Source organism: Nomascus leucogenys, chromosome 14, assembly GCF_006542625.1.
Source record: "Nomascus leucogenys isolate Asia chromosome 14, Asia_NLE_v1, whole genome shotgun sequence".
Classification (NCBI taxonomy): Eukaryota; Metazoa; Chordata; class Mammalia; order Primates; family Hylobatidae; genus Nomascus; species Nomascus leucogenys.
This window is the reverse complement of record NC_044394.1, coordinates 34102746-34118970: the sequence shown is the minus strand read 5'-3', so window position 1 is coordinate 34118970 and position 16225 is coordinate 34102746. Positions and strand designations below refer to the sequence as shown.

The window sequence follows — 16225 nt, the reverse complement described above, 5'->3', positions numbered from 1 at the left end:
GGTGGAGACGGCGTTTCACTGTATTAGCCAGGATAGTCTCGATCTCCTGACCTTGTAATCTGCCCACCTCAGCCTCCTGAAGTGCTGGGATTACAGGTGTGAGCCACCGCACCCGGCCTATTTTTTATTTTTTATTTTTTTATTTTTTATTTTTTATTTTTTTTTGAGACGGAGTCTCGCTCTCTCACCCAGGCTGGAGTGCAGTGGCGCGATCTCGGTTCACTGCAAGCTCCGCCTCCCGGGTTCACGCCATTCTCCTGCCTCAGCCTCTCCGAGTAGCTGGGACTACAGGCGCCCGCCACCACGCCCGGCTAATTTTTTGTATTTTTAGTAGAGACGGGGTTTCACCGTGGTCTCGATCTCCTGACCTCATGATCCACCCGCCTCGGCCTCCCAAAGTGCTGGGATTACAAGCGTGAGCCACCGCGCCCGGCCCTATTTTTTATTTTTAAGGATTGATATTCTTTAAAAATAAATGTTATTTATAATTATTTAAAATATTTACATAATTCTGAAGTCACATCTTTAAAACAAGACATATTAAAAGAAGTCTACCCAGCACTTTGAAAGGCTGAGATGGAGGGATTGCCTGAGCCCAGGAGTTTGAGACCAGCATGAGCAACATGGCAAAACCCTGTGCCTACAGAAAATACAAAAATTAGCTTGATGGTGGCGTGCGCCCATAGTCCCAGCTACTTGGGAGGCTCAGGCAGGAGGATCACCTGAACCTGGGGGTTGAGGCTGCAGTGAGCCATGATTGCTCTGTTGCACTTCAGCCTGGGTGACAGAGTGAGACTGTCTCAACAAGTCTAGACTCTTCTGTTTCTTCTTATTCCTCTTGTAGATAACATTCACCAATTATTGAGTCTGTTCTTTGATTTTAAAAAAATAAGCAAATACAGAATACATACAAAAGTGTGTATGTGTGTATTTATCCCTCCCCATTTTTTTTTCCTTTCATTTTAGAGACAGGGTCTCACTCCTCCACCCAGGCTGGGTACAGTGGTGGGATCATAGCTCACTGTAACTAACCTCAAATTCTTGGGCACAAGTGATCTTCCTGCCTCAGCCTCCTGAGTAGCTAGGATTACAGGCTTGCACCACCACACTCAGCTAATTTATTTTATTTTTGTAGAGATAGGGGTCTTGCTTTGTTGCCCAGACTGGTTACAAATTCCTGGACTCAAGTAATCTTCCCACCTCAGCCTCCCAGAATGCTGAGATTACAGGCATGAACCGCTGCACCCAGCCCTTTCTGATTTTTAGTTTAATTCAGAAGCTGCCTATTTAGGCTCCTTGTGCTTCAATAATTACTATTGAATTTGATCATAATGCTAGCAATAATTTAGATTTTTGACACTGACAAGGCCTTTATGAAAGATTCCCGAAAACTTACATCTAGATGATGTTTTGAGAATTTGGCTTTAAGTTAAGACCTTTAAATTAGCTATTTATTAATCTTTTTGTTCTAGCATTAAGTTTTTTTTTTTTTTTTTTGAGACGGAATCTTGCTCTTTCGCCGAGGCTGGAGTGCAATGGCAGGCTTTCCGCTCACTGCAACCTCTGCCTCCCAGATTCAACGATTCTTCTGCCTCTAGCCTCCCAAGTAGCTAGGATTACAGGCGCCTGACACCACACCTGGCAATTTTTTGTATTTTTAGTAGAGACAAGGTTTCACCATGTTGGCTAGGCTGGTCTTGAACTCTTGAGCTCAGGTGATCCGTCTGTCTCAGCCCCCCAGAATGCTGAGATTACAGGCATGAGCCACCACACCTGGCAGGTTTTTTTTATAAATTTATTTTTGTGGTTGCTATCATCTCTCAAAAATCTAGTGAAAATGTTTATTATTTGGTTTCTAATTACTGTCAGCCAAAGTATCAGATCTTTATGTATATTAAGAACATTGTAGGGGTCCGGGTGTAGTGACTCATGCCTGTAATCCTAGCACTTCGGGAGGCCAAGGCAGGTGGGTCACCTGAAATTAGGAGTCCGAGACCAGCCTGACCAACATGGCAAAACCCCGTCTCTATTAAAAATACAAAAATTAGCTGGGCATGGTGGCATGCACCTGTAATCCCAGCTACTTGAGAGGCTGAGCCAGGAGAATCGCTTGAACCTGAGAGGTGGAGGCTGCAGTGAGCCGAGATTGTGCCACTTCACTCCAGTCTGGGTGACAGAGCAAGACTTTGTCTCAAAAAAGAAAGAACATTTTGGCCTGGCATAGTGGCTCATGCCTGTAATCTCAAGACACTGGAAGGATGAAGTGGGAGGATTGCCTCAGCTCAGGAGACTAGCCTGGGCAACATAGTGAGACTCTCTCTACAGAAAAATAAAAAAATTAGTTGAGTGTGGTGTAAGCAGCTGTAATCTCACCTGCTTGGAAGGCTGATGTGGAAGAATCACCTGAGCCCAGGAATTTAAGGCTGCAGTGAGTCATGATTGAGCCACTGCACTCTAGCTTGGTGACAGAGCAACATTGTGCCTCCAAAAAAAAAAAAAGAATGTTTTGATAATTTAATATAAAATTTAATTCAGCAGTAATTTTTCTCCTAACTGAAATGAACTCTGAATAATAAATCCAGGATTGTTAGGATTTTTTTGGTTTTTTTTTTTTTTTTTTTGAGACAGAGTCTCACTCTGTTGCCCAGGCAGGAGTGCAGTGATGGGATCTCGGCTCACTGCAACCTCTGCCTCCCAGATTCAAGCGATTCTCCTGCCTCAGCCTCCCGAGTAGCTGGGTTTACAGGCACGTGCCACCACGCCTGGCTAATTTTTTGTATTTTTAGTAGAGACAGGGTTTCGCCATGTTGACCAGGATGGTCTCAAACTCCTGACCTCAGGTGGTCCGCCCATCTTGGCCTCTCAAAGTGCTGGGATTACAGGCATGAGCCACCGCACTCAGCTGGATTGGTAGTTTTTATGTACCAGCAGTCGCTACAGATAATGATATTGTCAACTCTTGATTATCTGTTCTTACAGTTTTCAAAGTTAGTTAAAAAAGATGAAAATTATCCCAAGATCATGTCTATCTTCTCTTGGAATGATATTTTAACATTTATTTTTCTGACATTCTATGACTTATCTGGATCTCAAACAAGTAAATTTAACTATAGAACTGATTGGTTTTTCTTAGCAAATTCCTTAGTTCTAGTTCTTAAACTCATTTAGTGTAAATCAGATTATTGTTTTAGTTTGAAAGGACTTCTCTTTAAACGTATACTGAAGAATGAATGAACAGAGAAATAAGAATAATACTTAGTTCAGCTCTCTCGTTTTGCAAATGAGGCAACAGACCCAATAAACTTGCTCCTTTCACATGGTAACATTTGATTACTAGTTTAGCCACAACTGAAATTGTTATCTCTAGACTTCCTGTTTATTTCCCCACTGTACCCACCTCCCCTGCACTGTGTGCTTCAGCTATGCCACATAAACAATGCTGCTGATCTACCTGATGATAATCTGGTAATGAGAAGTAGATGTAATTATGTTACAAATAACATAAATAGTATAGCATGTTACAAATTTTTGACTTGAGAAAAATCCAGTTACAGTAATAGCTATTTTACTGCTATTTTGAGACAGAGTCTCACTCTGTTGCCCAGACAGGAGTGCAGTTTATCAGACTTCTGACTTTTTTGTCTTCAACACTTTTACCTCTTTCAGAATTTGTCGTTATTCACAATGGAATCATCACCAACTACAAAGACTTGAAAAAGTTTTTGGTAAGTAAGGTGACCTCAAAAGACCCCAGTCTTTGAGAATACTTCTAGCGAGAGCATTGGGGTTGGTTGTTGGGATGTGCGACACCATATATGTGTCATCAAGTAATTTCTTGGACAATTCCAAGTGCATGGTGATTTATTGGACTTTTCTTTGCTAACAGTGGAACAATTCTGTTTTTTAATATGAAAAGGAAACGATTAGTATTTGACTGTAATATACATGACAAAAGGCTCAAATAAAATTGAAATTTCATGGAGACATTTTTTGCATTCTGAGAGACTGTCATGCTTTAAAGTTCCTAGGATATATTAATACGAGAAGAATCAGGACAAATTAAATGAAAGTTTTATGTCCTAAATAGCTATATACTGTATAGTAGTGGTCATAATGCTGACCTGCATGAGTGCTTTCTTAGGGCTGTTCAATTGAACTTTCTCCAGTGTTGGAAGACAGTGTATCTGGGCTATTCAGTATAGTAGCCACTGTCCATATGTGGTTGTTGAGCTAGTATGACTGAGGAACTGAATTTTAAATTTTATTTAATTTTAATTAAATTGAAATAGCCACTTACAGCTAATGGCTATTTATTAGACAGTAAGTTAAGTGTATGTTCAGTTACACAGAGTACCACACTGTTTTGGAGTCACTCTAATTAGATGGTGACTTTAATTTTGAATAATGGGATATGGTGTTCAAAGAATATTAGAAATTAATGGCATTTTTGATGGAACAATTCTGTAGAAAAGGTTTTTTTTATCATTAATATTTCTTTAATTGTGTTTTTTTTTTCTTTCTACTTACAGGAAAGCAAAGGCTATGACTTCGAATCTGAAACAGACACAGAGACAATTGCCAAGCTTGTTAAGTATATGTATGACAATCGGGAAAGTCAAGATACCAGCTTTACTACCTTGGTGGAGAGAGTTATCCAACAATTGGTATTAAGCCACACTTTTAAAGATAATTATGCCAACATTAATTCCGAGAGACTTTTTGGAAATTAAGTGTGATAAGCAGGAACTGTGCTATTTTTTTGAGTATTTTTGGCTTTTATTTCTCATATAACTATTCAAGTTGAATAATTTTGAGAAACTGATTTATTGATTCCCCCCCACCCTCCACTTAAAATTTTACTTTACTTCATTCTGGTTTATTGTCATGAAAATTAAAAATAATCCAAAATCAAAGTGTGTCTAAAAACTATGCATATATGCACACATCCATACGCACCACACGTGGACATGTACACAGTACACACAATGGAGGATTAGTTATTCCCTTGCTTCTTGCTCGTCCGAGTGTTCTTCTCAACCAATAACTTAGCACAATAGCAGCTTCAGAGCTACCACAGTTTATATTCTGGGATAATGCCTGCTTGTCTCTGAGCTAACAAAGTCAACTACTTATTTTTCCTTTTGGGGACTTTTCCTTGGCTCTGAACTTCTATAGAAAAGCATTTCAAAGCCCATGAGAAAAGCAGTATTCTTTTTGATTCCATCCAACATTCCTAATTAAAGATTAAAGACATCAAAGATCTACAAATGTCCAAATCCATAGTGATACCTACATCTCCCTTCCCCACTCATAACTCTAGCTTTCCCACTTAAAAGTCCTTTACTTCCCAAATATGGTCCAGCTCTCACTTCTCTCCCACCTGTACCCAAATCTTATATCTGTAGCAAAAAGAGGAAGCAGGAAGATGGAGAATGTAGAAGCCTATTCCTTCCCTTTACCCAAGGCAGAGTGGAGTGGTGTGCCTTCCCAGCCTTTTCTTGTTTCTAATAGGCTTTGCCTTTTATTCATTGTATAATCCAGTTTGTGTTCCAAGGTGGTTCTTCCCTCTCCTACTTCATGTTACTCTTTTATCTGTTCTTGATTCCTGTAAGCCCTGTCCCTGAGGATTCGGGTTGATGGAGTTGTATGGTGTGCATGTTAATAATTGTATATATTTATATCTCTAATATCAAGGTCAGAAAGAGTGGAAGTTAACAGTGGTGTACAATTACTAGGGCAGAGAATAGGTTTTGGATTTTGATCTTAGGAACTTTTCTAATTCTGTTGTTCTCCTGATAATTCATAGTATTTTGACGATATAGATAGGTAGATGATGGAGATAGGATATATAGGTTGAGAAGTGTTCATAGCCTGTACAAAGGATGACTTTTTAAGTGATCTATTTTTGGAGTTGTTATCTATTGAGCATATTTTGAGTGTAGGTTTGGTTAAAAAAGTGGGTCTTGGCTGGGCGTGGTGGCTCACGCTTGTAATCCCAGCACTTTGGGAGGCCGAGGTGGGCAGATCATGAGGTCAAGAGATCGAGACCATCCTGGCCAACATGATGAAACCCTGTCTCTATTAAAAATACAAAAATTAGCTGGGCGTGGTGATGCGTGCCTGTAATCCCAGCTACTCGGGAGGCTGAGGCAGGAGAATCACTTGAACCAGGGAGTCGGGGGTTATGGTGAGCTGAGATCGTGCCACTGTACCCCAGCCTGGTGACAGAGTAAGACTCCATCACAAAAAAAAGAAAAAAAAAAATGTGGGTCTTGGATACACCAAAGCTTAGGAGTAAGTGTTTACTTAAACTTTAGACTTGTTTATAAACTGGTACAAAAGAGCATTTGTGTGAACAAAAAATTTCTGTGCTGAAGCCAGTATGTTCTAGGCATTTCTGACTTGATAATTGATGATAGTAAATATTGCTAATGCATTTTTTTCCCTCCATAGGAAGGTGCTTTTGCACTCGTATTTAAAAGTGTTCATTTTCCTGGGCAAGCAGTTGGCACAAGGTACATACAACTCTAACAATGACTAATGTATTTCAACATATTTGAGTTACATGTTTATTCTTCGTAGACTATACATGACCCTTTATTATAAAGGCTCTGCCCTTTATTAGATATATTCATGTGAGCATATTTTCACATGCTCCTTCTTGTCTTTTGTTTACCACTCTTCCATTTAACAGAATCCCTGAAGAAAGCAAATACAGGCTGGGTGCTATGGCTCACACCTGTAATCCTAGCATTTTGGGAGGTTGAGGCAGGTGGTTCATCTGAGGTCAGGAGTTTGAGACCAGCCAGGCCAACATGGCGAAACCCCGTCTCTACTAAGTATACAAAAATTAGCCGGGTGTGGTAGCACATGCCTGTAATCCCAGCTACTCGGGAGGCTGAGGCAGGAGAATCCCTTGAACCCAGGAGGCAAGAGTTTTCAGTGAGCTGAGATCGCGCCACTTCACTCCAGCCTGGCCTATAGAGCGAGACTCCGTCTGAATAAAGAAAAAAAAAAAAGCAAATATATTTTGGCATTTAATTGGCCTTTTGTCTTTGTTGGGCGCACCAATATTGAATATTATCTAATAAAGTTAAAATATTAGCTTTCTCTGTATTTTTTGAAACATATATTCTAGACAGATTCCTAGATAATTTTACCATCACTACTTCTTGCTAGGATATTTAGGCCTGATCATGAAGTCCTAAGTGAGGTGCCCTAAGATACTATGGTAAGAGAGAGAGATTTTTTAATCTGAAAACAGGGTGACTAAGGAGAAGGTGCTACATGTTCATATATTGGCATTCTGTGCACAATTGAAAGGAAGGTTCCATTTAACATTACAAAGGAAAAAAATTAAAATACATTGTTACAGAACAGGTGTTGGCAAACTTTTCTGGAGTGGGCCAGATAGTAACTATTTTAGGCTTTCTGGACCATGTAGCTTCTGTAGCAACTACTCAACTTTGCAGTTGTAGTGTGAAAGCAGCTACAGAAAATAAGTAAAAGAATGGGCATGGGTATGTTCCAAAATACAATTTTTATTTGTCAATTAAGAAAAGAAATAATTAAAAAAAACCCCAAAAACCTGTATTAGGCTGGGCATGGTGACCCATGCCTATAATCCCAGCACTTTGGGAGTCTGAGGTGGGTGGATTGCTTGACCCCAGGAGTTCCAGACCAGCCTGGGCAACATGACAAAACCCCGTCTCTATAAAAAATAAAAAATTTAGCTGGGTGTGGTGGTGCATGCCTGTAGTCCCAGCTACTCAGGAGGCTGAGGCAAGGGGATCACTTGAGGCCAGGAGGTCAAGGCTGCAGTGAGCTGTGATTGTGCCACTGCACTCTAGCCTGGGAGACAGAGCAAGGCCGTTGTCAAAAAACAAACAAATAAACAAAAACCGTTTATTTATAAAAATAAACCCTGGGGCTGCAGGTCAGTTTGCTGACCCCTGATAGAGAATTTTTTGGATATAGGAGCTTGTTCTGTCATCCAGGCTGGAGTGCAGTGGCGCGATCTTGGCTCACTGCAACCTCCACCTCCCAGGCTCAAGCAATCCTCCTAACTCAGCCTCCTGAGTAGCTGAGACTATAGGCACGTGCCATCACGCCTGGCTAATTTGGAGACGGGGTTTTGCCATGTTTCCCAGAGTAGTCTTGAACTCCTGGGCTCAAGTGATCTGCCTGCCTAGGCCTCCTGAAGTGCTGGTATTACAGGTGTGAGCCATTGCACCTGGCCCAATACAGATTTTTTTAAAAAATTCTTTTTATCTAGTTCTTATATCTGAAGTTGAGCTTGGGGCGATAATTTAAACATTTGGAGAGTATTGGCCCATTAAATTTTATGTCAGTCCATTATTTATAAAAATGGTTTAATTCTAACTGCTCTTGGAATTTACAGGCGAGGTAGCCCTCTATTGATTGGTGTACGGAGTGAACATAAACTTTCTACTGATCACATTCCTATACTCTACAGAACAGGTAAAATTACCTCTACAAATGCAGTGCAATAGATATGAAGAATTATTTTCCTTAAGTTGGAATAAATGCCTCTTTGGTCAGATGCACATGTATATATAGTTCTGTCTAGACATGAAAAAGATTTGTTTTTGTGAGTTCTCTGATGATTAGAATTTTTTTCTGTTGTGTATCCTTAGCTAGGACTCAGATTGGATCAAAATTCACACGGTGGGGATCACAGGGAGAAAGAGGTGGGAAATGCACTCTGCATGGATGGGGAGGATCTTATCCTCTTTTGTTTATTCTTTACTAATTCTTTTGTTCTTGGAGTGAATGAATGTGCTGGGCCTCTAAAAATGTGCTTATTTTGTGGGGAAGCATATTTTGACATTTTTCTAATTTGCAGAGTATATTTTGCGTGTCTGCTTTTGGCATTTAGAAAGTGCTTTTAATAATTTCATTAAAATTTCTGAAATTTCAGAAAATAGTTGAAATTGTAAATTATTTTTCCCTTTGTTTTAAAATCATGTAGGATATATGCTTAGATTAGGAAAAGAGCGTTGTGTGCTAGGTTATTATAGATTGACTAAGTGGTAGTTATTTGAATCATTTAAGCCTAACTTTTAACTGAAATACGTTTAAATGGTCTTCATTTTATGCATGACATATTACTGTTGGATTTACATTTGCTGTCTCTATTAGCTTTATTTGAATTTGTAGTGATTTTTCTTTTATATTGTTTATGTGTAAAGTTTATTTTTTGTTTTTCTTATTTATTTACTTCGATGTAACTTTCCATATTACTTTTTTTATAGAGTGGCAGGGGTAGACAGGGTCTTGCTCTGTTGCCCAGGCTGGAGTGCAGTGCAGTGGTGTGGTCATACCTCACTGCAATTTCGAACTCTTGGGCTCAGGTGGATCCTCTTGCCTCAGCCTCTCAAATAGCTAGTACTACAAGTGTGTGCCATCACGCCCAGCTAATTCTTATTTTTAGACAGGGTTTTGCTCTCTCAGCCAGGCTGGAGTGCAGTGGCTTCCTCATGGCTCACTTCAGGCTTGGCTGCCTAGGCTCAAGTGATTCTCCCACCTCAGCCTCTTGAGTAGCTGGGACCACAGGCACGTGCCACCGCCCCCAGCCAATTTTTTAATTTGTAAAAAGGAGGTCTTGCTATGTTGGCCAGGCTGGTCTCAAACTCTTGGGCTCAAGGGATCCTCCCACCTCAACCTCCCAAATTACAGGGATTACAGGAATGAGCCACTGTGCCTGGCTCCCAGCTAACTTTAAGTTTTTTGCACAAATGGAGTCTTGCTATATTGCCCAGGCTGCTCTTGAACTCCTGGGGTCAAGTGATCCACCCACCTCAGCCTCCCAAAGTGCTGAGATCACAAGTGTGAGCCACTGTGCCCAGCCCAGAAGTGTTCTTTTCATTTAAACAGACATTGATATCTCAAATTTTTTTACCTTACTTATTTATTTTTTGAAACAGTCTCACTCTGTTGCCCGGGCTGGAATGCAGTGGCATGATCTTGGCTCACTGCATCCTGCACCTCCCGGGTTCAAGCGAGTCTCATGCCTCAGCCTCCAGAGTAGCTGGGAGTACCGGTGCACACCACCACGCCTGGCTAACTTTTGTATTTTTTTTTTTTTTTTGAGATGGAGTCTCGCTCTGTCACCCAGGCTAGAGTCCAGTGGCGCGATCTCGGCTCACTGCAAGCTCCGCCTCCCGGGTTCACGCCATTCTCCTGCCTCAGCTTCTCCGAGTAGCTGGGACTACAGGCGCCCGCCACCACGCCTGGCTAATTTTTTGTATTTTTAGTAGAGACGGGGTTTCACTGTGGTCTCGATCTCCTGACCTCGTGATTCGCCCACCTCGGCCTCCCAAAGTGCTGGGATTACAAGCGTGAGCCACCGCACCCGGCCAGCTTTTGTATTTTTAATAGAGATGGGCTTTTGCCATTTTGGCTGGGCTAGTCTTGAACTCCTGACCTCAGGTGATCCGCCCACCTCGGCCTCCCAAAGTGCTAGGATTACAGGCATGAGCCGCTGTGCCCAGCCTCAAATTTTTTTACATATTTTAACTAAATATACTTTGTTATTTGAAGAATGAAATTATCAATATTTGGAGAAAAAACAGTGAAACTCATGCCTATTAGGACATTTTATAAGCAAAGGTAGTTGGTTTTTTGTTTTTTTTTTTGAGACGAAGTCTCGCTCTGTTGCTCAGGCTGGAGTGCAGTAGCGTGATCTCGGCTCGCTGCAACCTCAGCCTCCTGGGTTCAAGCGATTCTCTCACCTCAGCCTCCTGAGTAGCTGGGATTACAGGCACGTGCCACCATGCCCAACAAATTTTTCTATTTTTAGTAGAGATGGGGTTTGACCATGTTGGTCAGGCTGGTCTCGAACTCCTGACCTCATGATCTGCCTACCCCGGCCTCCCAAAGTGCTGGGATTACAGGCCTGAGCCACCACACCTGGTCGCATTCATTTTTTTTAAATGCTGAGCTCTCTTTATGTGTTTTTAAATTCACTTTTTTGTTTTTGTTTTTGAGACAAAGTCTTGCTCTGTCACCCAGGCTGGAGTGCAATAGCACAGTCTCACCTCACTGCAACCTCCACCTCCCAGGTTCAAGCGATTCTCCCACCTCAGCCTCCGGAATAGCTGAGACTACAGGCACACTCTACCACTCTCAGCTAATTTTTTGTGTTTTTAGTAGAGATGAGGTTTCACCATGTTGGCCAGGCTGGTCTTGAACTCCTGACCTCAAGTGATCTGCCCGCCTTGGCCTCCCAAAGCGCTGGGATTACAGGCATGAGCCACTGCGCCTGGCCTCTGTTTTTTAACATATAGTAATATTTAGTCTTTTTCATCAGTTTTGTCAGATGCGAAATTGCATAACTACCACCACAGTCAAGATACAGAACAATTTCATCACTCAATAAGTTCCCTCAACTTGTCTTCTGTCATCAACCCTTGTCTCATTCCCAGCCCCTGGCAAACACTAATATGTTATTTTTCTATAATGTTACTTTTTCTTGGATGTCATCTTACATTTATTTTTCAGTTTGGCATCTTTGCTGTTAAATATGAATGGGAAAAGTTACTTTGTTTTCATCACTAAAACATCACATAATCACAGATGGTGGAAAACTTTGAATATACTTTTTTCAGCTTTTATTTTTAATAGATATATAATTATATATTTATGTGGTGTATGTTTCAATACATGTGTACAGTGTGTAATGATCAGCTCAGGATAATTAGCACATTTGAATGTACATTTCTAATAATTATTATCAAGTCTGTCTTTGTATGTGCATTTTAAGAGGATAGATGAAATAGCAGTTTTTATAAGTATACTTGTGATGTTCTCTGGCTATTGTGTCCATAGTTCTAAGTTTTGTTATGTCCTGGCCTTGGAGAAAGGTGCATTTTTGTCTCTAGGACATTTATGTAGTCTTCAACTAATAGATTTTTTTCCTATGTTAGGCCAATTTATAAAACTTCAGTATTCCAGTTTTGATGAAAAAATTAATATTAATGTCTTGACAAATTAAGTAGAGGTGTCGTAATTCTGAAATACAAGAATTAAAAGGATATTAGGTTTGCAAAAAGACCCTACTTTATCCTGACTTAAAGGAAGTGTAAGAAAACCCAAGTTGAAGAAAGGAGAGTTTCTTGGTTTATAAATTTTGTCTCTAACAGTGGGTGCCACATATGATATACCATGATTAGAGAGTGATATGCATCTGTTTTGTTTTAAAATCAGAATTAGTGTAGACTGCAACTTGATTTATTATGCTGACTTGCTGCTAAAATCTAGTGAGGTTTTGTTATGATACAGTAAAAATTAATTTGCCACTAGCCTTCGTTGTCTTTTTCTTTTTCTTTTTTTTTTTTTGAGACAGAGTTTTTGCTCTGTTGCCCAGGCTGGAGTACAATGGCGTGTGATCTTGGCTCACTGCAACCTCCGCTTCCTGGGTTCAAGTGATTCTTCTGCCTAAGCCTCCCAAGTAGCTGGGATTATAGGCGTCTGCCACCACGTCTGGCCAATTTTTGTATTTTTAGTAGAGATGGGGTTTCACCATCTTGGCCAGGCTGGTCTTGAACTCCTGACCTCAAGTGATTCACCTGCCTCGGCCTTCCAAAGTGCTGGGATTACAGGCGTGAGCCACTATGTTCATTTTATTTTTCATTGCACAATTTTGATATTTTAAATGTAATTTTGTGATAATTATAGGTACACAAACTTTTATGTGTTAAGATCATTAAATTTTGTATAAAGTTAAAATTAATTTATACATATTTTTGATTAAAAAAGCAGTTAATATTAAGGAATTACTTGTCTTTTACCTGGAAAATAAATATTATATTAAAAAAACATATAATGTACTTTTACCTGCCACGCACTCTTTGACAGTTGCTACTTTACTGTACACTTTTTGTCTGTTCTTATTGGCTTATTGCATGGAAATACGGTGATCTACTTGGCTTTTTAAATTTGCTAAAATTGTTTTGTGTTGCTATGATTTTTTCTTGATTTTGTAGAAAATTACGCATATTTCTACATTGGACATGATTTTCTATATGTTTGCCAATTCATGTTAACTATATGCTTTAGGCAAAGACAAGAAAGGAAGCTGCAATCTCTCTCGTGTGGACAGCACAACCTGCCTTTTCCCAGTGGAAGAAAAAGCAGTGGAGTATTACTTTGCTTCTGATGCAAGGTGAGCTTCCTTAGTTGATTCAAAGAGATTTTTAGTAAAACTTTTCGTTCTGCAGGAAACCCAAGAAGTCATTGTGTATCAGTCTAGTTGTGCTCTGTGAGAGAACTTTTTTAATTAAATAAATACAGGTGACCATTTTGGAGATGGGGCTATAAGGACACTTTTTCTGTCATTTCAAAGTATGTAGGTCAGTTTACCAAGAACATATATACTGCTTGAGACTTGTTCCAGTGTATTTATTTTAGAGCTCTTGCATTTTTTTCCTTCTTATTTCAGGAGCCTTATCCAGGTTTTGAAGGGAGGAGATTCTAGATTGAAGAGTAAAATGGCTTAGTTAGTATCCCAATAGTTATAGCATAGTTGCTAAACTATTGTAGTTTTAGTGTAATGTAGATACTCATCTTTTACACTTAGAATTAATTTGCAGCATAATCACTTTTATGAAGGGATAGTAGTAGACTAAGATATTTTGAGAGAAAATGCAGAGGGATGTTTACATGCATTTATAAATGAAATAGTAATGAGGATAAAATAAAATCACCGAAATTGCAAACAAGGATTTGAGTCATCCACTGTACCTGAAAATAAGAGAAAAATAATAAAAATAAGAAAATAATGCCATTTAGGATATCAGGGAATATATTATCTCAGTGGGAAAACAAGCTTTACTCTATAATGTTTTTACAGGTGTGTGAGGTGTGTAGTCAGGGCTAAGATGTGTAAGATTACACAGTTGACAGTTATGGCTTAAATACCCTGGAATTACAGAAACGTATCAGCCTTTTCTCATTCATTTATACATTCATATTGAACACTGAGTGAAGTCATATGCTAGCCTCAGGAGATAATGGTGAGTAAAAATGAAAATATTACTTTTCCTTAGGAGCTCTTCCTTAGTGAGGAGGCAAATTTTAAACAATGATCACACAAGTGTAGAATTCCAACTGTGACAAGAGCTGCAGAATGCTAGTAACAGAGTGATTTACCCTCGGTGGGTAAATTTCTTTAAGGGAATGATGTTTGAACTGAGAGTTAAGGAGAGATTAGGAGTTAATTAGGTTAAGAGGTACAGGGAGGATCATTCATTCTTTGCAAATGGCTCAGCCTGTGAGAGTTTAGGATGGCTATGAGTGTGGCCAGAATAGCGAGAGTGAGAGGAAGCTTGGTGGGAGATGAATCTGGAGAAGGAGGTATAGGGATTACGGTAAGGCACTTTGTTGTCTCTCTAAGAGCCAAAGGGAAGCTGTCAGGTGGTTTGTTGAGTGAAGGAGAAATCTTTATTAGAGTTTTTGCCTTTTGATATCAATTTTGGCAGAAATGGAGAATGGATGGCGAGAGATCAGAAAGTGGGTGGACTAATTGGGAGATTGCTGCAGTAGTCCAGCCAAGGAGCTGATGGGAGCTTGAATTTGTCTGGTGGTGGACGTAGAAACTTTGAGAATATTTGGAAGTTAAGATTTCAGGACTTGGTAATGGATAGAATGAGGAAGAAACAACCATGCTTTCTGATCTAATCTATTTGGTTTAGATTGCTATGCAGAGATCCTTTTATTTTTTGTCCACAATGACCACCTTCCCCATACTTTGCTGAAGGGGTTGGCATTAATAACCAGAAAATTCTCCGAGATACTGCAGAGTGATAGAGTTTATATTGAAATTTGCTTCTTGTATCCAAATGATAGTTTCATTTGTAATAATGATCCTTGGTTATTGATTGTAATATCTCCTTGAAAACTTTATAGTGCTGTCATAGAACACACCAATCGCGTCATCTTTCTAGAAGATGATGATGTTGCAGCAGTAGTGGATGGACGTCTTTCTATCCATCGAATTAAACGAACTGCAGGAGATCACCCTGGACGAGCTGTGCAAACACTCCAGATGGAACTCCAGCAGATCATGAAGGGTGAAAGTTTTTGTCATGTTATAGCTTGCTGTCCTTAATGGAAAGAATATATTCTACTTCCTTTCCTAGCATATTGAATCTAATAATGAATGATGAGTGCAATCTTCCACATGATTAGTGAAGGGACAACGCTAGGAAAAGGGATGATTCTTTAGAGAAATTATCTGCTGTTTTTACAATCGTCTTCAAACTAATTAATGATTTGTTATTTCTAACATTATAAAAAAGATTATTAACACTTGATACTTTAAAGATACTTTATAAACATAAAAATAGTTCATGTTCTGTTCCTTTTTATTCTCTTTGTGCTTTAGTTTTCTTATATATAACATGAGGATAATAGAGCCTGCCTCATTAAGGTTGTTTTGAGGATTAAGAAGCTACTATATGGCTGGGTGCGGTGGCTCACACCTGTAATCTTAGCACTTTGGGAGGCCGAGGCAGGCAGATCACCTAAGGTGGAGAGTTTGACCTTGCCAACATGGAGAAACCCCGACTCTACTAAAAAATACAAAATTAGCCGGGTGTGGTGGCGCATGCCTGTAATCCCAGCTACTCGGGAGGCTGAGGCAGGAGAATGCCTTGAATCCGGGAGGTGGTTTCAGTGAGCCGAGATTGTGCCATTGCACTCCAGCCTGGGCAACAAGAGTGAAACTCTGTCTCAAAAAAAAAAGAAGCTACTATATATAAAGTCCTTAAAACAGTGTCTGACACACTTAGTCGTATGTAATATTTGCTTCTGTTAACTATTATAATTATTATGATTTGGATTATTTTATTCCTTTCTGATGGGATTGTGGTAGGAATAAAAACTAACATTGGCCAGGCACGGTGGCTCATGCCACATGCCTGTAATCTCAACACTTAGGGAGGCCAAGGTAGGAGGATCACTTGAGCTCAGGAGTTTGAGAAAAGCCTGGGCAACATAGTGAGATCTTGTCTCTACTACAAACTAAAAAAAAAAGGCCAGGTGCAGTGGCTCACACCTGTAATCCTAGCACTTTGGGAGGCTGAAGCAGGCAGATTGCCAGAGCTCAGGAGTTCAAGACCAGCCTCAGCAACATAGCAAAACCCTGTTTCTACTAAAAGTGCAAAGAAAATTATGGGCATGGTGGCACCTACCTGTAGTCTCT

General features: G+C 39.9%; 1 protein-coding gene across 1 annotated transcript in view; it reads left to right on the top strand.

The window, feature by feature from the left end:
• Window positions 1-16225, top strand: part of GFPT1 (glutamine--fructose-6-phosphate transaminase 1) — a 65238-nt gene that overhangs the window by 24240 nt on the left and 24773 nt on the right. The window contains exons 5-10 of the mRNA XM_003262496.4: window positions 3667-3725; window positions 4530-4664; window positions 6454-6515; window positions 8402-8481; window positions 13081-13186; window positions 14929-15092. Of these exons, the coding sequence (XP_003262544.1) occupies window positions 3667-3725; window positions 4530-4664; window positions 6454-6515; window positions 8402-8481; window positions 13081-13186; window positions 14929-15092 (606 nt within the window). The remainder of the gene's footprint in view (window positions 1-3666; window positions 3726-4529; window positions 4665-6453; window positions 6516-8401; window positions 8482-13080; window positions 13187-14928; window positions 15093-16225) is intronic.